The sequence below is a fragment of the Setaria italica genome, chromosome II (assembly GCF_000263155.2).
Source record: "Setaria italica strain Yugu1 chromosome II, Setaria_italica_v2.0, whole genome shotgun sequence".
Taxonomy (NCBI): Eukaryota; Viridiplantae; Streptophyta; class Magnoliopsida; order Poales; family Poaceae; genus Setaria; species Setaria italica.
Genome location: NC_028451.1, coordinates 40,508,678 through 40,530,812, shown reverse-complemented (window position 1 = coordinate 40,530,812; position 22,135 = coordinate 40,508,678). Strand labels below are relative to the sequence as shown.

At 46.7% G+C, this 22,135-nt stretch overlaps 2 protein-coding genes across 2 annotated transcripts; one reads left to right on the top strand and one right to left on the bottom strand.

Moving 5' to 3' along the window:
- Positions 1–412: 412 nt before the first annotated feature.
- On the top strand, positions 413–2,302 carry LOC101768350 (F-box protein At2g26160). Its single transcript, XM_004959617.3, has 2 exons — positions 413–541; positions 792–2,302. The coding sequence occupies exon 2, from the start codon at positions 814–816 to the stop codon at positions 2,029–2,031; it is 1,218 nt and encodes a 405-aa protein (XP_004959674.1). The 5' UTR covers positions 413–541; positions 792–813; the 3' UTR covers positions 2,032–2,302.
- Positions 2,303–8,867: 6,565 nt separating this feature from the next.
- Positions 8,868–13,439, bottom strand: LOC101760073 (G-type lectin S-receptor-like serine/threonine-protein kinase At2g19130). Its single transcript, XM_022824343.1, has 2 exons — positions 13,318–13,439; positions 8,868–11,605 (listed from the first exon to the last, which is right to left on the bottom strand). The coding sequence occupies exons 1-2, from the start codon at positions 13,437–13,439 to the stop codon at positions 9,082–9,084; spliced, it is 2,646 nt and encodes an 881-aa protein (XP_022680078.1). The 3' UTR covers positions 8,868–9,081.
- Positions 13,440–22,135: the final 8,696 nt, after the last annotated feature.

The window sequence follows — 22,135 nt, the reverse complement described above, 5'->3', positions numbered from 1 at the left end:
AACCCCGCTCATAGCTCTGTTTTCTTTCAGCATTCCGTTTTCAACAGCTTCATTGCAAAGACGAACAAAAGCTGCATCCGTTCAATGGATATCGTTTGACCGACGACCGGCGCCCATTCCAAAAAAAAAAAAGATTTGAATTTTTCTTGAACTTGTAGTCTGCTGCTCGGGGCTTGATCAGTGGATCAGTGATCACTCTATGCGATGTTCTTGCCATCGCTGTTGCTGGTACACTCGACCGTACAACGATTGCTTGGATGACTCAGTCAAAGCACCTCTTTGGTCATCTGACAGCCTCACCAAGTCTCTCGGCCTTGACTCCTTTTGTGACCTTGTCCTGTTGTCCAGCTTTGCCAAACCCACTTACCCACCCTCCCACTCCCAGTCTCCCAGACCCCCACAGTGCCTACCACTCGTCCACTCCCACTCCGCCCGGCTGCTCCCGTCCGAGCAGCAGCAGGAGCGGGGCTCGCCCTCGGCGCTCGCCTCGCCGTCTTCCTGCGCGCGCGGTCGCCGCAACCTTCCGCCGCGTCGGTTTCTGGTACTTCCCCCGCCCCTCCCTCCTGCACTAACACAAACTGCTTGGCCCCCATTGCCGCACCAATGCAGTTCTTGCATCGACGCGTGCACTGGCATTGCCATGCCAATGCACGCGAGGTGTTCGACGCATTGCCCCCGTGCAGGCCGCGCCGTATCGCTCCCGTTCTCCGTAGATCCTGACGCGTCCGTTCACGGCGATGATGTAGCACTAACGCTCGCATTGTATTCTGGTGTCTCTCTGCTCTTTGCAGGACTTGCCTCGGCGGGCGCACGATGGCGGACGCGACGCCACGCGCCAGGCAGCCGCCGTCGTGGGCGAACATCCCGCGGGACCTGGCCGGCATGGTGCTCCGCCTCCTCCCGGCCCGCGCGGACCGCGCCCGCTTCGCCGCCGTGTGCTCGCAGTGGTGCGCCGCCGCACGGCAGCTGCCCCTGCCCCCGCCGCTGCCGCTGCTCGCGCTCCCGGACGGCACCTTCTACAGCCTCCCCCACTGCCAGCGCTTCCGTTTCCCTGGCTTCGGCTGCGCCGGCTACAAGAGCGCCTGCTGCGGCAGGTGGCTCGTCTTCCCGCGCGACGACGGCTGCTTCTTGGTCGACCCCTTCGCCGGGGCCACCGTGGCGCTGCCTCCTCTGTCTCGCGTCCGGCTCCGGCCCCCTAATGCGACGGCTAAGTATGTTCAGCTTCCGGGGGTCAGTATGTTCTACCCTTACGCTACTTGGATGCATATCCAGGACCCGAAGAAGATGCCCGTGATAAATAAGATAATCATGTGCTCGCCAAACCTTGTCGCTGCATTCGCTGGCTCTACGCTCACTGGTGCTGGGCAAAACAGTCAGATTATAGTGTGCCAGCCAGGGGCTTCCTCATGGTCGGTACGCGCCAAGGACCCTTGCAAGTTGTTTGAAGATATGGCATTCTATCAGGGAAAGCTCTATGCCCTTGCTAATGACGAGAACCTCCTTATCGTCAGCATCAGCCAAGACCCAACCACCGGTGATCCACAGATCTCCCGATTTGGACAGGTCATCAGTGGCGATCCATGGTATTCGACCATTATGCCTGGTGACGCTACAGGCAAAAAGAAGCTCTACCTAGTTGAATCCGGTGGCTCATTGCTGATGGTACGCAGGAAGGTTTGCTGCAGACTGGAAGGCGAGACAGTTATGGCTGAACAGAGTGAGTTTGAGGTGTTCAAGGCTGACTTTGAGCACTCACGGTGGGTGAATGTGACAACGCTGGGCAATGATCAGATGCTTTTCCTTGGACGACCATGCTCTAGGGTTATGTCTGCGTCTCAGTATGGAGTGCCAGGTGACCAAATCTTCTTCTTGGATGATGTTCTGGAGAATTATTGCAAGGAGTACTCCTTTGACGAGGAGACCACTTCTGTCAGTGTCTACAACATGAAAAGTGGCAAGGTCTCTTCCCCTCTGCCGATGGTCTGGAAGCATGAGATGATTCTTGCGACGTGGCTGTTCCCTTGGGACTAAGGTGAAGGTGCTGTTTCTAACCATTGTATGGTGATTAATTACTCCTCTATATGTTAACTTCATCAGTATTGGTGTAGCCTTGTATTGGTGTCTTGGCTACTTCTCTTTTGGGGAAATATGGTGGTCACTAGTCCCGTGCCTATCAGCCTATGCAACCTGTGAAATTTATTGAACACTCTGTTATCTGACCATGGTTCGATCCATGAATGGTACCTGTAAGAACATTGGAGTTGACCATGAAATGCTCGTGTAGTGAACAGAATTGGATGAATCATGTGCTACCAATTGGGATTATCTACTTGTGATGTATGTATGCATCAGTGCTTCATTGTGCAGGTTGATTGCGTGTTTTTGATGCATGCATTGTAGGCTTAACAGTACTTGGTTTGGGTCCTATTCGGCCAAGCTCCAGCTTGATTGATGTTTATACCAGTAGTAACCTTGCAAGTAACGATGTGGCTGATTGACTGGTGTGGTGTATCCGTAGACTGTCCATCACATGTTAATCGCTGATGTTCTCCATATTTCACATTCCAGGATGCTTTTGTTTTTTAGCTTAAAAATCCTAGAGACCTAGACGTCTTCTTTGAGCCTTTTTTTCTTTGGGTGAAGCTGATGCTTCTGTTCTTCTGCAAGCTAAGCTGGATAAGGCTCCGCCTCCACTGCTAGCAATGTTTTATTCCGTTTGATATTGATGCAACTGCATGTTTTTTTGTTACACTTCACTTACATTTCTCAAAGGCATCTCCGTTTCTTTAAGATGTTGTCTCTTATTGAAGAAGAAATGCCCTTCAGAACCATCAAAACATTACTACATATATAATTAATGCAGGATGAACTTCGATGTGTTACAGAGCAGTGGAAACAGTGTAGGGCTCAACATCATGCGTTGAGTTCACTGTCTCAGTGTCCCATTTTCGGTTGATCATCTTCTAGACTTCTAGCTCTAAAGTCATTGAACTAGCAAGATGGTCCGCGCAAATAACTTGGGTAGCTAGCTTTTTTATGCCAATATCTAGATGCTTTGTTTCAAAATAAATAGGCATAAATAATTGTATTTAGTCATGTAATGGTAGCAGGCTAATATATTATCATATAGTTATTGTCATATTGATGTATCTTTTTTAACATGAACTAAAGAGAAAAGGTAATACCTTAGATATAAATATATTTTTTATATTTATTGAAGCAACATAAAGATTTATACAGTCTTCACATGAATATAATTTTTTGTATTTCTTATTTGTGATTATATTTTTGTTTATAAGTTTTTGCTACAATTACAAAAATCATTATATTTAGTAGAATGTTCAATGTATACTATAGAAGTAATAATTAGAATTCAATTTTGAGTATGACCTTTTTAGTTGTTAGTACATCCAAATCTCCTTTCCTTCCTTTCTTCTCCAATCACCAGCTGCTACAGCCCATACATGCATGATCCTATCTTATGGATGTTCCACCTTTTCCCATTATAAACTCTGCCCTTGGGTCAGTAAATACGTTGTTGTTGCTACCAAGCTTTATCCTTAGTCTTTATGCTCATCACCTCTCTCTTGTTTCTGCTCTGAAGAGCGTTGTTCACTACGTTGTGGTCACCAAAGGCACATCCTCGATTGTGACTTTTGTTCCCTCTCATCAGACATTACACGCAGCATGCTATGGCGCGTATGGCAAACATCAATTTTATTCACTATTGAATATGGTTATTTTGGAATTGCCGCCTTGTGGTTGGTGTTGCGACACTCAAGTTGCTCCACCGGATCGTCCACTATGCTGCCGGATCCAACCACTATTCCATCTAATCGACACCCTCATGCTAGCATCATGTGGCCCAATCGCAGGCAAAAACTACGAGTTTTGGACCGAGGGATAGACGGGTTGGTTGTATTTTTTTTCTCATTAGTCTAGCTATGGCTGTTAGCCTAGCCCTACTCGCTGGTGGAGGCAAAGGTTAGCAGCAAACAACAGTACACTATTGCATATATAGTACGTCCTCTCTTGCTCTCTCGAGGCACATAAAAAAATTTAACCGGTTGCAATGTGATTGTTTGATGGTCAAGGTCATCCTTCCTCAATGTGGACGCATGTCAATGGAGCTTGCTGCAATGATGGTGGTCGTTGATAACAATTGTAGAAGGGTTATCACGTACGGGTCATCACTGGTGGTTTGATCAAAACTCATGGTGATACATTTTCACTGTCTGGTTCGTGAGGAGCTAGGCGTAATGGAGGTTGAAACTGGTGGTGAAAATGTACATCACCGTCGGCTCCATCCATGAACCCGTGGTGAAAATTGGAATCGGTTTTCACCGTCGGTTCATGGTATAACCCGTTTGATAACCATAGCACCTCTATATCTTATCCACATCCGTCCCCTTCTCTTCACCAGCCTCCTCCTCCTCCCTTCTATCTCCACTTGCGTAACTCTCCCTCCCCACCTCTCTCTCACCCCCTCCCCTCCCCCTCCACTCCATTTGCTGCCCTACCCCTCCTCCATTTGGTCTCTCTCTCTCTCTCTCTCTCTCTCTCTCTCTCTCTCTCTCTCCCTCCCTCCCTTCCTCCCTGCTCCAAGCTATTGCAGTGGGTGGCAGGCTCTGACAGCGTGGCAGGGCTCTAGTGATGCCTTTTTCATTTTTTAATAGGCTTTCACTGGTTCATGGTCCGGCGGTGATGGAGCACTATCACTGCTGATCCAAATCGAATGGGAGGCCAAATCGGCAGTGATATTGGGTTTAGAGCAGGTAGTGATATTGGGTTTAAGTCTGGCCGTGATAGGCCAGTCTGGAGTAGTGGATTGAAATGCTTGAGGCTAGCGCGGTGGTCTCATCATCGTGCAACCACTTAGCGAAGCTGGTCAGATATGTACCAAGTGTTCTCCTCCTCACATGTCCCAACGGCTATGGTGGCCGCTTCACTATCGTTGGTGCCAGTGTGGCCCTCTTTCATGGTGATTTTGTTGTCATGATCCTTCATACAATTTTTTCTCCTTATAATCTATTGCCAACACTATGGCTTTGCAGTCTTGCACAAAGTAGCGATTTTGCATCTGTTGGTGTTGCACAAAGCTAGCCTGTGTTTGTGATGCAAGCTGTTCCTGCCTGCATCCGCACTTCCGTTGTTGGGTGTCTGGTTTACGCACTTTGCCCTTGACGGGGCATCACTTTATATCTGATCTTTCGTCTCACTATTGTTCCGTCTCATGGCCTTGAGATGCCAACTAAAGTCCATTGAAATGCTAAGTTTAGCCTCGTTGCAAAAACTACCTTGACTTAAAATTGGATGAGTTTTGGTCACACCATAAAAGTACATACTTTAATTGAGAAAACACCAATTTCCAAACACTTTTTTTTGCATCCAATACTTTATATTATCAACATGAAGTTCATAGAAGATTCAAACATGTTTTGTTTCCATTCCATATGATGTTTTAAAGAAAATTTTCATGTTTTAGATTCCAAAATTACATAATTAATAATCACATTGATAGTAACTCTTTGATCGAATTAGTCTAAATGATTGGATCGTAATTAATTCTAACGGTGTATATTCTTTTTTATCCTTAACATTCCTTTTCTCTCTCCTTGATTTCAATTGTTCGGTCAAATCTAGTCGGAATCCAGAATTGTTTTCCCTATATATCGCCTCTACTACCCCTGCATGCTGCAAGCAAATTAAGCAACTGGCTAGCCAATGATAGTGAATAAATATAGAATTGACTTTCATCCAGTATCTTAATAAATATATAAGCCAAGCAAAATTCACGATTATCTAGCTACCATCGTCGAGCTCTTGCACGAAACTATCCATCATTACTGTCGACCTCATGGATGAAACCATCCACCGACGATATCAAGTTCATGTATATGATACCATATTACACTGCTCCCGTTGTGCTCATGGTGAGAGGCTCAATCCCCATGGTGAGGGCATTCATTCTAACAACAATTTACCTGTCCAAGGCGGTTGAATCTTTACCCGAGCAATACCACACCGACGTAATTACCGTCAACCTCATGGACGAAACCATCCACGGGTGCTATCAAGCTCGTTTATATGAAACCATATCACATTGCTCCCGTTGTGCTTTGGTGAGGGGCTCAATCCCCATGGTGAGGGCGTTGATTCTAACAACAATTTGTCTGTTCCAAGGTGATTGAATCTTTACCGGAGTAATACCATACCGATTGTGTCTTAGTAGCACCATTAGATAAAATTGAATCTCTTCTTTTATCTTGACCTCAAGGACCGAAACAACTTTTTTTGAGTTCAAACGTTGATTTTCTTCTTAATTCCTTGGCCAAGCTGATAAGCCGATGAAGATGTTCTTCTCCATCGCGGTATCTATTGTAATAGTTTAGATTTTTTCAGTCTAGATTTCCTTTCATTTGTAGATATATTAGAATTTGCTCCAATTGACATATTGAATATGTGATAGTGAACCTTATAGTCATCCCAATAGGACTCCAAAAAACCAACGGACATGGCAATAGCAGTCCACAGTCCTATTGCCATATTGGTATTTCTTTTAAATTCCAAATTCAGCTATTTAATAATTGTATTTTGTATGGAATCTTTAGATTAATATAAAATGTTAGATCATTATAAAATCCAACATTGTACATTCTTTTTCTTTTTTAATTAACGTGGGAATTTTTAAACTCTCTCGGCGTAGCGGTGTGGCCCACGCAAATAGCACAGCTAGATACATTATAATATGCATGAGTAATATTGGGTATTTTGTATAAAGTTATTGCTCCTAATTTACATATATAGGAAAATTAATATAGTTAGTAATCAGTGCAAATATACTATTCTTTATGGCATGGGTCTTTTGTCTAAAAGAAAATCCAGCCGTGCATATGCTTTTGGGTGATAATTGCCGTTTGTCTTTGGCCGAGTGACATGCTTTTTATTTTTTTAATTATTACTCCTATCATTTTAATGGTCGTTGTAGCATGTAGGAAAACACTGGGGAATAGTCCTCTTCCATCAGTATAGGCACGTATAGGGAGTATAAGATTTTGGTGCCATTGTTCACCAATTTAACATATCTGTAGTTAGCACTTGTTTATTCCTTCGATTGACGGTAAATGAACCATTTGTATATTTAATAAAGAAGGAAGGCAATAGAAGAACAATTGATGGTAAAGGAACAATCGACGGTAAATGGAAGAACAATTGTTGGTCCATGAGCAATTCAGCAACGATGACGATCTATTCCACATTCCAAATTCTCTGCTTGCTGGATCAATGGGGGCTTGCAACTGCGAGTTTCGACCGCACCCACGCTGAGCAAGCTCTAGAATCTGGCCTGGTCCTCTGCGCTTCTTTTCTAGGAACGCTGTGGGCTGAAAACTGAGCTTTCCTTCATGAAAATACCTACAAAAAGGTTCTTTTCGTTAAACCTATGATTTTCTCCTTTCTCCTTGTTGCTTCCATTTTAGTATGCTGACCGCTTGCAGCCGGTCGCTCGCGACGGCATCACTGACGTATGCCCGACACGTACGGCTACAATTCCTAGCGCCTCCTCTGCCGTCAAGCAGAGTGGCAGTTTTAGCTCGCATCTCACAGGCTTGCAGCTGCCTTCTCTAGCTCATCCAGCCGTTGAGTCGAGGAGTATGAGTTCTTTCCTGTCCTCTGCCCTATGCGTCCGTCCAATCAGACGTTAATAACGCCAGCGTGTCGACCTCTACCTCGTCTTGAATGTACCTTCTTCCTCTTCTACTCCTCCCGACCAGCCAGTGACGTTTTTGCTTACCTGCTTGAACCAAAACGGATTGTCTCACCATGCACCTGACCTCAATCATGTGGCCGCTGAATCTGTCAGCCTCCATTGCACGACATCTCCAATCGCCACCGGGCTTTTGGCCGCTCTAGGCTTCCTTATGTGGGCTTCTGTATGTGCAAGTTAGATCCTATTTTCAAAATTTTTATTCCAGATTTATTTATCTATTTATTAAATTATGTATGGATTTCTTTATTAATATGGACTGTTAGATCTTCATAAAATCTAACGGTGCAGGTTCTTTTCTTTTTTCGATTAACGTGGGAATTTCTAGATCCTCTCGACAAACGTGATGACTTCTTTTAACACTAGTGTATTAAGATAATAGATGATGGGTAATTGTTGAACAGGCACTTCGGTCATCTGCCACCCTTTTCAAAATTTATGATGTTTTCAAGCTAAATATCCCTAGTTCAGTTTATCCAGGTCAAAGTTCAATTTTTTTCTTTTATAAAAAATCTAGTTCAAAATACTATTCAAATTTTGTGTGTTTCTGACGTCTCAGTTCATTTTTATGATCTTTTTAGTTCATGAAGTGCCTCATACTTCTACTGTCAAGTGCCTCCCTGGCTTTTATCACCTGACGGCCTCACTTGTCCAGCACTCAAGCTCTCCCCAGTCCCCACACTCCACATTACAGAGCACCGGCGGCGTGGCTCGCCTCTCCAGTCTCCACCTGCCCGGTCGCCGCATAAAACTTGTGCCGCTGGCGGCGATCTCTGGTACGTTAACTGCCCCCGACCTCTCGCTTCTCCTCGTCCTCGAACGCTTACTGCTTCATCCCTCCCTGTCATTCTGTCAAGTTCCATTCATGCCCTGAAGCCCTGTCTCGCCGTGTGCAGTGGGCAGTGCACGCGAGGTGCTCGACGTATTGCCTCTGGGCACAACGCGCCGTGATGATGCAACACTGACGCGCGCATGCTGTTCTCGTGTCTCTGCTGTTCTGTCGGATTTGACTCGGATTGTGCGCTGTTCAAGAGCAGCTCTACGATCTTCTGACGAGAACACTAAGGTACCACTCTATTGAATCACAAACCTTTTTGCAAAATGAGAATGAAGTGTCACCAAGTTTATTTCCTCCTTAGGTACCAAAAGTTACACGCATTATACATGCTATTTTTGTAAGACGATACCTCCCCTCTGTTGCATAGAGATCTAGCATGCTACAAAAGGTAAAGTTTATATAGGATAAAAACTACAATGCTCTCATTAGTTGCTAAAAGTTTTTTTAAGTACAAATAAGTTTGAGGTAAAACTAAATGTCAACGTGATATTGGTGACCCTCCTGTGACAGCATTGAGTAGTCTTGGCAGCGGTGGCATGTCGAGCTCAGAAAGGCCCTCAAGAACCTGCACCACCTCCGCCATGGTCGGTCGGGCAAGCTCATTTTCTTGAATGCACCAACATGCAACTTTGCAAACTCTTTCGACCTCCTCAAGGTTCACATCACCGTGCAAATCTGCATCCACCAGACTTGCAATCTCTCCATTGAGAAGCTTGCGTGCAGCTTGCATAGGAAAAAAGGTTGAATAATCACCATCCTTGAAGTACTCTGGACTTGAATTCCTCCTTCCTGATATGATTTCAAACAAAACCATCCCGTAGCTGTAAACATCAACTTTTGATGTAACAACTGTTCCAGCAATCCATTCAGGCGCTAGATATCCAATAGTTCCTCTCATTGTAGTCATTGCATGGCTAAATTCTCTCCCCAAGACCTTTGCCATTCCAAAATCTGCAATTTTGGGTACAAAAGATGCATCAAGAAGTATGTTCTCTGGCTTGATATCACAATGTATAATGCAATCCCGACAACTAGTGTGCAAGTAGGCTAGGCCTCTGGCAACTCCAATAGCTATTTGGTACCTGACATTCCAATCCAAACCTGTATCATCAGTCTTAAATAAATGCACATCAAGGGAGTGATTGGGCATGTATTCATACACAAGTAACCTCTTATCTCCCTCGCAACAAAATCCAATCAGTTTGACTAAATTGATGTGCTGGATGATTCCAACTGAATTCACTTCTGCTCTGAATTGCTTCTCTCCTTGATGGGCGCCATCCAGCCTTTTCACTGCCAAAGTAACTGAGTCGCTTAGGTACCCCTTGAATACAGAACCAAAACTGCCTCCCCCCAACTTTTCTGAGAAGTTTTTAGTTGCACGCTGCAATTCAACATATCGAAATGCAATGATCCCAATGCCACCCGGAGCATTTTTGAGTGTGCGAGTAAACCGCTTCCCTTTTCTCCTCCAAATTATCAGACCAAGGATGATCATCAGGATCAAAGCGGCAGTGCTAGCACCAACGCCAACACCAATGGCAGCACCAACACTAATTCCTTTCTTCTCCATGGCCACGCCTGGCAGCTCTTCTGCAGCAAGACGGATGTAAAGTATCTCCTGGTTTCCATCAGAAGAAGCATCAGATTGCTGTTTCACATCATACAACTTGCCATGCCAAACAGAGCAGCCTCCGTTCCCATAGGAATATGCAGTGCAAGAGCAGTTGCTCAAGCAAACCTGCGAGCAATCATCTCCACTTGTAGCAGCCTGCGCTTTGTTTGCATCATGGGGCAATCTAACACTTCGCATGGGGTAGAACTTATCCGTGAGACCTGTCTTGTTTCCATCTCTTGCACAGTCTAATGGAGTATTCCTCATGCACCCATCTCTTCTGTCCCCCAGATCCCAGTCCTTGAGTGATCTTATAGAGAAACCCTTCATGCAGCTGCAGATTGGATCTGCGTTGTCGTTGCAGGTTGCGAAAGGCCCACAGGTTGCGTAGACATCGCATTGAGCCACAGGCATCCTGTAATTTATCAGCCAGTCCTGTAAGCTGTCCAGCCATACACCCACCAGGCCTCGGCCAAAGGAATCTATTGCAGTGTGCACGATTGAAGTCTCATTACGCAGTGTGTATATGAAATAAGCTTCTTCTTCATTGTCGACAAACTTGAAAGTCGGCATGACGGCGCCTATCATCTCCGGCGCCAAGCCGAAGTAATTGCCGTTCCAGTCCCCACTGGACCAGTACTGGACGGTCGAATTCCATAGGAGATGACCAACCCCATCGAAGTCTAGCTCCAGGGAGTACAAGCCAGGAGCCTGATCAACCAAATTCTTCCTCGAAACAAGGCGGCGGTTCAGGCCGGTGACCTTGTTCCAGCCGATCTTGGCACCGGCGAAGAGGGTGTCCGTCGGGTAGTCGAAGCTCTGCCAGAAGATCTCGGAAGAGTTCGAGGAGCTCCGGAGGACGAGGTTGCCGTCGTTGAGGAGCACGGCGACGGTGCTGTTGGTCGTGGTGTTGGCGCGGGTGGACCAGATGACGGCGGACCTGTTGGCCCGATCCAGGATGACCAGGTTCCCGTCGCCGGAGATGGCGAGCTCCGGCGAGGCCGGGTCGACGACGGGGCTCTCGCCATTGGCGCTCCAGAGCGGGGTCAGCTTGAGCTTGGGGACCTTGTTGAACCATATGCCGAGGTATGTGTTGGGGGACTTACTGTCGCTCTTGAAGAAGCCGAGCGCGAACTTGCTGTTGTTGGAGACGAGCTTGCCGCCGGCGAGCCCATTGCCGGGGGACACCGTATCCGTGGTGGCGGCGGAGCACGACGGCGCGTGCGGGCATTGGCAGAGGGAGGAGTCCGAGGAGGAGGACGTGAGGAAGATGCATGATGGTGGTGAGCCGAGGAATGAGCAGGCAGGTGTGTGTGTGTGGGGGGGTGGGGTGGGGGTGGGGGGGGGAGTGGGTTTGTAGCGTGGGGGAGGAATCAAACGGGTACGGCTGTTTAGACATGGGCATGGCGCCAGCGCCACTGAGATGAGTCCAGCTCGCCGGTCAACGCGATGCACTGGTGGGCTGTGGGGCCCTGTGGGTGCATGTCCCAATCAGCCAGTGCCAACAAAATACTTATTTTTGTCTGATGTGCTGAACAACTTCGAGGAATATGATAGCTTATCTGAGCTGAATATTGTCTTTGATGAGATGAGGCAAACCTCAACGCTTGGGGAGCAAGAAAGGCTGCTTGTTTGTTTACAAGAGGAGTCGGCGTCCACGGAGACTACAGCGTTATATAATTTTAAGAGAACTTTTATGAATGGTCGGGTAAACTCTATTCTTTGATCCGTTTGGCACGGCTTATCTTGACTTCGGCTTCACCTGTTTTGCTCAAAACGAGGTACTATAGTGTGGAGTCGTTTTGTAAGTCGAGATTAAAATAAACTAAAACATCAGGTGAAGCCACTATTTTAGCTTCACTAACTTTAACTTCACCGGTGAAACCGTTTCGGGAGAAGCCCTCCCTTGGACCTTCTGGCTTCTTCAAAACCCGGTAATCTCCGATCCCCTCGGTACGATGGTCTCCGTTGGAGCCTCTTTCGATCGATATATGTCGTTGGTGGGGCGCAATTTATAATCGTTCCGGAAAAAAGAAAGAAAGAATGGCTGAGAAACATTTCGAAGGCACTGTTTGAAATATCGAGAAACGATATCCATTCAGGACACAGTTTATAATCCTTCGAAACAAAAAGGGAGAAAGAATGGTTGAGAAACATTTCGAAGGCATTGTTTGAAAGATGGAGAAATGACGTACGTCGTCCATTCAGGGACGTAGACTCTACATACCCAAAGTCTTCACCCATACTTCCAAAGAGAGGGCATATTTTTTTTTACAGTGGCAGGCAGTAGCCTCACGACCGGATCTCGAAAGAGAACTCTTACAAAACCGCCCTCGCAAGTTGAAACACAGGATCCTTCCAAATTAATCTGCGGTACGCTGACCGCAGATTTGGATCACTCTCTTGCGTGCTGGTCAGCTGAGGGTGGGCCGGCCAGTAGCGTAGCCGCAATCGGAGACCCCTTTCGCACGGACATGCACAACTCAAGACAAAGGTTTGCGAGTGAGTCAAAGAAAACACGAACCCATGCATGAAGTTGGCACCCGGTGTACGCCCACGCTGTGCGAGTTGCGAGAGGTCAGTGCCCTCGGAGTCGTCGCAGCTACTGTAGCCCTCGCTTCCGTACGGGAGGCAGCGCCCCCCCCCCCCCCCCCCCCCCGTGAAGAGGACGCGGTGTGCGTAGAGGAAATAGTTGCAGCATGCGCAGTTCTAGGATCGACATCCTTGACTGATGCATGAACGAAAAAAAAGACTGGCGGGGTGTTTGGATCCCGGGTTAAACTTTAGCTCCTGTCATATCGAATGTTTGATACTAATTATGAGTATTAAATATAGGCTAATTACAAAACCAATTTCACAACTCCTAGACTAAATCGCGAGATAAATCTATTAAGCCTAATTAGTTCATGATTTGACAATAGGGTGCTACAGTAAACATTCGCTAATGATGGATTAATTAGGCTTAATAGATTCATCTCGCGATTTAGCTTAGGGATTCTGCAATTAGTTTTGTAATTAGCTCATGTTTAGTCCTTCTAATTAGCATCCGAATATCTGATGTGACACGGACTAAACTTTAGCTCCAGGATCCAAACACACCCTGAGAGTCCAAGAACGGGCGCGGCAGATGGGGAACGGGCGCGGCAGATGGGGATGGGGAACGAATGCGACGGCCGGCGGGAGTAGTCAAAGAAGAACGCGAGCACATGCCATCGCAGCATGACGCTCGGTGCGCGGGCGGCGCTGTGCGAGAGCGAGAGGGTCGTTGACCTGTCCCTGCCCTCGAGAGTCGTCGTCGTCGTTCCGGCCTGTCCAAGTCGTCGCTCGCTCTCGTCAAGGGATCCTAGGAGCTTCCGTACGGGAGGCCGCACAGCACCCCGGCCCGTGAAGACGGCGCATGCAGTGGCGGGCAGCCTGGCTGTAGAGGAAATGGCGCGTAAAAGGGATTCGCGGGCGGATTCGGCGCGTCGGGCTTTGGGTGGACGACGACGACGACGGAGGAAGAAGAGCAAAGGAGATTAGCGCTTAATTAGCTGGCCGCCGCGCCGGTCTTCCTGGCGGGACGCGCGCGAAGATCACGCAGCATCTGTCCATCTGACAGCCTGTCACGCGTCATCCGTGTGGATGTGCGCCGGCCCGTGCCGTGCCAGAGTGGCAAGCCGGTTGCGCTAATGCAATGCATATGGGTATGGCACGACACTCTGTGTGGACGTATAAGGGATGAAAACGAAGAGCGTACCACTCGTCCCGCCTGCATCCGCTTTGTAAGGCTAATTCCAATGAAGAGTTTCATTTTGATGTTTTCAAGATAGCCACATAAGCAACATGAAAATAAAATTGTGTTTGAAACTACCTCTACAATACAAAATTTCATGGTGTAGTTTCATATGCACTACATGCAAGACACAAACTGTATTGGTAACTGTGCATATATGGTTTCATCTAGATGAAACCCCTCTTACCTCTCTCCTCATTAACTCACTGCCACATCATCAAAAATGCTGACATGGCACCCTAATTAATGTGCATGAAACCTCTATGAAACCTGCACTGGGATTAGTCTAAGTTTTAACGGGAGTTTCATGAAAAATTTTATAGGTATTAAATTTCATGCCACATTATTAATTTTGCTGATTTGGTAAGGTTTTTATGAGGAGAGAGAATGAGGAGTTTCATCATATTTCATCCCATGACACTCAACAGGTACAGTTATCTAGTTCCCAATCTTGATAATAGTTTAATGAAACTGTGCATTGAGACTAGTCCAACCAGGAATAGGGCAAGAACGGGGATGGATCGAGGTGATCAGGATTCAGTGGAAACATATTTGAAATGCCTATATTCATCTTGTTTTACTTGCCTGAAAAGGCCGAAAACTAACCCTGCCACGGCGCAAGGTCAATATGGACTAGCTATGATCTAAGCTCAAGAACTAGCTTCACCAGACCACACCACCCAGTCGCCCAGTCCAAGGGGCTGACCAGCTCAGCTACCCGGCCTTAGCAGGACAACAGTTCTCGGAGCTCGTGGGTGTGTGCAGATTGATTTTCTTTCCTCAGGCTCAAGCTGTTTGCGATGGCGGCAGCAGCAAGGGCTAAGCAGGGTATTTTTGTTGTGAATGAACTCCTCTAGTGAGGAGTGCCACCAGTCCCAATGAGTTGCCTCAGTTGGAATTGTCGCGGACTCGGCAACGCCGTGACAATTAAGGAACTTCGCAAGCTGGCGAAGGATGTTGCCCTATCGATGGTCTGTGTTCTTGAGACTCAGGTGCACAAGATATGGGTGGAAGGACTGAAGCAGACTCTTGGTTTTGATAATTCCTTTACTGTCAGTAGTTCGGGCCGCAGTGGCGGATTATATATTTTTTGGAATAATAATATAAGTGTGACTTTGCTGCCTTACTCTCAGTACCACATTGATGCATTAGTCCAGGAAGGGGATGGTGACCAGTGGCGTTTGACTTGTATTTACAGGGAGGCACAAACAAACGAGAGGCACAGGATGTGGGATATGTTGAAACATATTAAGTTATCATTGCACCTCCCATGGTTGTGTATTGGTGATTTCAATGAAGTGTTACATCGAACGGAACACGTGGGCATACAGGAGAGAAGTCATGCTCAAATTGCCGAATTCCGTGAGATGGTGGATGTATGTGGCCTAAATGACTTAGGTTATGAAGGTCATAGTTGGACGTATGGAAAGAAGGTAGCTGGGGGCTCCTATTGCGGGGTGCGCTGGATCGCGCTCTGGCAACCCCGGACTGGAGCATACGTTTCCCTTTGGTGAAGTGCAAGCATCTGTCGGCGGCCGCCTCGAATCATGTGTCGATCTTGCTGAGCTGGAGGATGGAGGAGCCACGGCCTCAAGGAAAGAAACAATTCAGGTATGAAATTATGTGGGAATCCCATGCTAAGTTCTCTAACTCTCTGCTTGAGTCATGGCATAAGGAGAATGAGGCAACGACCTGTGGGAATTGCATAGCAAACTGAAGAAAGTTTCTAGCCACCTTGTGATGTGAGACAGGAACACATTTGGGCATGTATGCAGGGAGTTGCACAGGTTGAAACAAGAGCTAGAGGAGCTACAGTATGACCCGCAGAGGATGAGTCCAACTCATGTGGAGCTTAAGATTAACAAGAAAATTTTGAAACTGAACCATAGAGAAGAAATAATATGGAGGCAACGTTCTAGAATTATGTGGCTTTTTGCAGGTGACATGAATTCTAGGTGTTTTCATATCCAAGCTAACAGAAGGAGAAGGAGAAGCAAGATTACAAGGTTGAAAAAACCAGATGGACAGGTGATAGAAAATGTTCAGGAGATGAGCGATCTAGAAACTAGCTTCTACAAGGAGTTGTATACTTCTAAGGGACCAATAACATAGAGGCAGTGTTGAGTACAGTCCCAACAAAGGTTATTGCAGTAATGAACAATAACTTACTTGCAGCCTTTTCAGATAAGGAAGTCAAAGAAGCTTTGTTTTACATGTTTCCGACAAAGTCCCCGGGACTTGACGGTTTTCCAGCACACTTCTTCCAGCGACATTGAGACTTATGTGGAACTGAAGTTACCTCAATAGTGTTGAGGATTTTGAGAGGGGAGGAGGACGCTACAGCAATAAACAATACTTTTATTGTTCTAATCCCCAAGGTGGCAGATCCAGAGGAGTTGGGCCTGTTTAGGCCTATAAGCCTTTGTAACGTTCTGTATAAGATTGCCTCGAAAGTTGTTGTAAATAGGCTGAAGCAAATGTTGCCTGAGGTTATATCAGAAGATCAGTCTGCATTTGTACCTGGGCGTCTTATTACAAACAACATAATATTGGCATATGAATGTCTGCATTTTAAGAAGCGGAAAAGGCCTCGTGAATCGAGATGTTGTGCTCCGAAGTTGGACATGAGGAGATGTTGTGCTCTGAAGTTGGACATGAGGAAAGCTTATGACCGAGTTGAGTGGGATTATTTGTGAGCAATCATGCTCCGATTGAGCTTCCACCAATGTTGGGTTGAGACAGTGATGCGCCCGGTAACTACTGTCTCTTTTTCAGCTCTTTTTAATGGTGATAGACTTGACAATTTTAAACTGTCGACAGGTATCCGACAAGGAGATCCTATCTCTCCCTATCTACTTTTGTTGGCAGCAGAGGGCCTTTCGTGCCTGCTAAAAGCTAGGAATCAGTCGTCCGTACTCAATGGGATTAAAGTGGCGCCATCGGCTCTAGTGGTGTCTCACTCACTCTTTGCAGATGACAGCCTGCTATTTTTCAGAGCTAATAGAAAAAGTGCAGAGGAGATCAAGGAGCTACCCAATATTTACTGTCAAACTTGTGGACAGAGGATTAATATGGACAAGTCCTCGATTCATTTTGCGAAGGGCTGCAGACAGTCTATTCGTGAGGTGATCAAGAGAGCACTTGATGTCCATAATGAATCTCTGAGTGAAAAATACCTGAGCATGCTGACAGACGTGGGTGTTTCCACTAACGGGGCTTTCAAATATATTAAAGATCATGGGTGGAAAATGGTCCAGGGCTGGCTGGAGCAGTGCTTTTCGTCAGATGGCAAGGAAGTACTGATTAAATCAGTTGCGCAGGCTATACCTACTTATTCGATGTACTGCTTTAAGCTCCTTATATGTTTATGCCATCAATGGTTTATTGAGGAACTTCTGGTGGGATAGCAAGGATGAAAAAAGGAGAACGTGTTGGGTTGCTTAGGATGAGATGATCAAACCAAAGTGCATGGGTGGCCTGGGCTTTAGGGATATTGAGGCGTTTAATCTTGCGTTACTGGTGAAACGGGCATGGCGCATCCTCATGGATGAGAGCTCGTTAAGCGTGTGAATTTTAAAAGCAGTTTACTTTCCAAATATGGATTTCTTATATGCTAATCTAGGGTCTTCTTCCTCTCGGATATGGCGATTCATACTTGATGGTAGGGAAGTTCTGGAGCGGGGATTAATTAGGAGGATCGGAATCGGAGAATCAACACATATATGGAATATAAATTGGATTCTAGGAGCAAATTATCTTTGCTCCATTAGAATGGACTTGACAGATCCTCCGCATTAGCAAGTTGGTAGATCACACGACGGCCTCATGGGATGTTCAAAAGCTTCATGTTGTTTTCTATCCGTCTGATGTTGACGCGATTATGAATATACCCCTCTGCACTTAGAAATAAGGGGATTTCTAGGCTTGGCATCATGAAAAGAGGGGTATTTTCTCAGTTCATTCAGCTTACGGGATGTTGGTTGTAAACAAAGAATGAGCTATAGCGTATCTAGAGAATAATACTGGGAGATCAGATTTAAGGTCTGAGAAAAATAAATGGAAGTCGCTATGGCAAGTTAAGGTACCATCAAAGATACATGTATTCTTGTGGAGACTTGCTTATCACTCCTTACCGTCAAGTGATGTATTGCATCATAGGAACATGGCTACTCGAAGCACCTGTTCGATCTGTGGTATGCCTGATTCTTGGAAGCACTCATTGATAGAGTGCAAGATGGCGAAATGTGTGTGGGTTCTGGAACGCGAGGAAATTAAACAGCTGATGAGTAAAACTCAAGAGACTGAGCCTAGGGGATGGTTAGTGGCTATCATCAGCCCGCTAAAGCATGAGGATTTGACGAGGATGGTGGTCACTCTTTAGGCCATCTGGTATGCTCGCAGGAAGGCGATCCACGAGAGCTTTTTTCAGAATCCTTTATCTACTCACTGTTTTGTGAACAATTTTATAGCTGACCTAGAGATGATCAAAATAGTGCATGCGGCGTCGATGAGATGTACCCTAGGTGTGCCACCTCGGTAGATCCGTCCACCATCGGGCCTTGTTAAAATCAATGTCGATGCAGCCACTTCGAAGAATTCAAGAAAGGCAGTGGCAGTGCCATTGCTAGGGATGCTGCAGGAAACTTTCTGGAAGCTCGTGGACTCCTAGATGCAGAGATCATCGAGGCTATTGCGTGCAGGGAAGACCTGACGTTGGCGAGTGACCTCATGGTTCAACACTTCATGCTAGCCTCGAACAATATTAATGTGATCAGAGGAATCAAGGAGGGAGTGGCCGCTCATGACCATATCATCAGGGAGATAAAGGCTACAGCAGTACATTTTGGTATTGCTGATTTTGTTCATAAAAACAGGTGCTCCAATATGAATGCTCACACCATCACAAGAAATGCGATATATGCTGAGTTTGGTAGGCAAGTTTGACTGTTAAATCTGCAAGATATTTGTAACAAGTCCCTAAAAACAAAGTCCACACTCGCAGTCTCGCAGACGCTCCCACTCCCAGTGACCCAGTCCCATACACCACGCTTCCACCGGAGCAGGAGCAGCAGCGTCGCTCTTGCTTCTGCACCTGCGCGGCAGCCGTCAGATCAACCTTCCGCCTGGTGCTCCGCCTCCTCCCGGCCTACGCTGACCGCGCCCGCTTCGCGGCCGTGTGCCCGCAGTGGCGCGCCGCAGCGCGGCAGCTCCCCCTGCCCCCGCCACTGCCGCTGCTCGCGTTCCCGGACGGCACCTTCTACAGCCTCCCCTGCGGCGAGCCGTTCCGTTTCCCAGGCTTTGGCTGCGCCGGCTACAGGGGCGTCGCCTGTGGCAGGTGGCTCGTCTTCCCGCGAGACAATCAGACAACGGCTGCTTCTTGGTCGACCCCTTCACCGGGGCTACCGTGACGCTACCTGCTCTGTCTCGCATCCGGCTCCGTCCCCCAAATGCAGCTGTCAAGTATGCTGAGTGTGAGGATCATACTTCACGCATTGGCTTCATATGGATGGATATGAAGTTCTCGGAGAAGTTGGCACTAGTAAATAAGATAGCCGTGTGCTCTTCAAACCTTGTCGCCGCATTCTTTGGCAGCACCTAGATGAAGGGTGGTGGTGATAGCAGTCGGATTCTAGTTTGCCAGCCAGGGGGTTCCTCATGGTCAGTACGCGCGAATGATCAGTGTAAGCAGTTTCAAGACATGGCATTCTATCAGGAAAGCTCTACGCTCTTGCTTATGACGAGAAGCTCCATATCGTCAACATCAGTCAAGACCCAAGCACGGCGACCCGCAGGTTGCTCGAGTCAGACAGGTCATCAAGGGTGATCCTGACCCTTTGTTGGGAAGCTTGGTGGCCGGACGACACTACGGGTGTAAAGAAGCTCTACCTAGTCGAATCGGGTGGCACATTGCTGATGGTACACAGGAAGATTTTCTGTAGAATTTCAGACAGCATGATCGTGGCTGACAGAACAAGTTTGAGGTATTCAAGGCTGACATCCAGCACTCACGGTGGGTGAGTGTGACAACCTTGGGGGATGACCAAATGCTGTTCCTTGGACGGCAGTGCTCCAGGGTTGTGTCCGCATCTCAGTACGGGATGTCGAGCGACCAAATCTTCTTCTTGGACGATGAAATGGAGAATGCCACGCAATGCTACTTTGATGAGGAGAGCACTTCTGTCGGTGTCTACAACATGAGAACCGGTGAGGTCTCCTCCCCTCTGCCGTTGGTCTGGAAGCACGAGGTGCTTCTCGCGACATGGCTTTTCCCTTGAGACTGAAGTCAAGGCTTCGCTATGCAGTCTTGGCAGTGGGTCGTCACTAGTTTTCGGATCATGTTAAGGTGGTTACTCCTACGCAAGGTGTTAACTGCATCAGCATCTGTGTGAACTTTGTGTGTTTGCTCCCTCTCTGTTTTTGGGCAAACTGTGAAATGCTCACGGTATCAGTAGGTACTTGGCCATCTAACCGTAGTTCACCATGCATAGTATTCGCAAGGACCTTGGAGTTTGTTCGTCCAATGCTCATGTTATGAACTAAAATTGTGATGCATCTTGTTCTTCCAGCTGTACTTTAGTTAACTTGTGATGCGTGTATGTGTCAGTTGTTCAATGTGAAGGTTGATTGCGAGCTTTGAGATGCATACGTTCCTTAATTACAGGAAGTGCTCCAGATTACAGCTGGAGTTTCTTTAACAGTGGTGCTGAAAAAAAAATCACTTGGGCCATGCAAGCTCCGTAGGCCCATCAGGCCCCCAGTGAGCGGTTCGAGCCCTTTTGCAGTTCCACAGCCTGCAGCCGGTAACGAGACCGGAGGTGAGGTCGGCGGCGGCATTTGCCCGGGACACGCCAGCACCACCATCGAGAGCCAGCGATCTGAACTGGTAACCAAGGAGCACAATCCTTGATCCCTTCTCTAGTATGATTCTTTTCTTTGATTTCTTACTCCTCCGTCACTTCATGTCATCGTGTGTGTCTGGCTGAGCCTTTCTTTCTCTTCTCCGGAGGTTTTTCCTTGCCTTACGGTTGGACCGATAAGGGCGCCGCCATTCGTTTGGGCACCGTGCTCTAAACCGATTATGCAAAAGATCACAAAACCATGTCTATTTAGTCAAGATGCTCAACTCAAGATCTTCTGGTTGTTGTTTGGCTGAATATGGTTTAGTTTTTTGCATTAGTGGGTAGATAGCATGAAGAAATGCTATTACAAGTCTTTCTATTATTTTTGGGAAATTAATTCTTAGGTGGCCTTATCATTATTATCTGATTATGCGAAAGATCACAGAAAATATAATGTCGTAATTTAGTTTTCATAAACATGAGTAAACTAAGCTCATCTGGGGATATTTGTTCTGGCAGATTGATGGAATACTTTTTTTAAAAAAAAATGGTTTGGTTGGGCGTCCTTTTTTACTTGGTTTTGTTCTTGTATTTCCTAGAAGATATGGGATGACATTCGATTATTCGGCCTAATAAATTCGTAATTGGTTGCCAAAAAATCCTTTAACACAAGAAGGGAAATTTGAATACTATAGATATCACAATCTCCTCCCACATATAAAAGCATCCAGAAAAAACAGTAACTTCATTTGCATAGCGTGGGAAGACCTATAACTAATAACCTAGGGGCAGGGGTAACTGGAATTAAAAGGGAAAAGAAAAAGAAACCTGAATGGGGCAGTATCACCCCATGTCTTGTCATATATTCCTAAGTCCTGATTATTGTGATGCAATTTACAAACATGCAAAGTGTCTCCCTGTTTTGTTCTTATTTATAAGATACCCCTTTCTTGCGCTTTTGTTTAGCAGGTTGCTTTCAACAGCATGGCACATAAAGCACATGAACAATCATGGTAGGACCTCCCATTAGAGCTCAACATCCTCACCTGCCACCCATCCGACACTGCTCGCATCAGATTCACTGATGTAGGCCGCTGGCCGCAAATGGTGCGTCTCCGCAAAGCAACATTGAGGTTTCACTTACAAGTGGATGATCAGGTACTGTTTCTGGGGCAAGTGATGACTGATGACACCTATGGTGGCACCTTCTTCAGATTACCACACACTGAATCCTTCCAGGTCCCCAACAGTGCCAACTCCACAGCTCTGCGTGGAGTGGCTATCTGGCACTGCACTTTGGTGA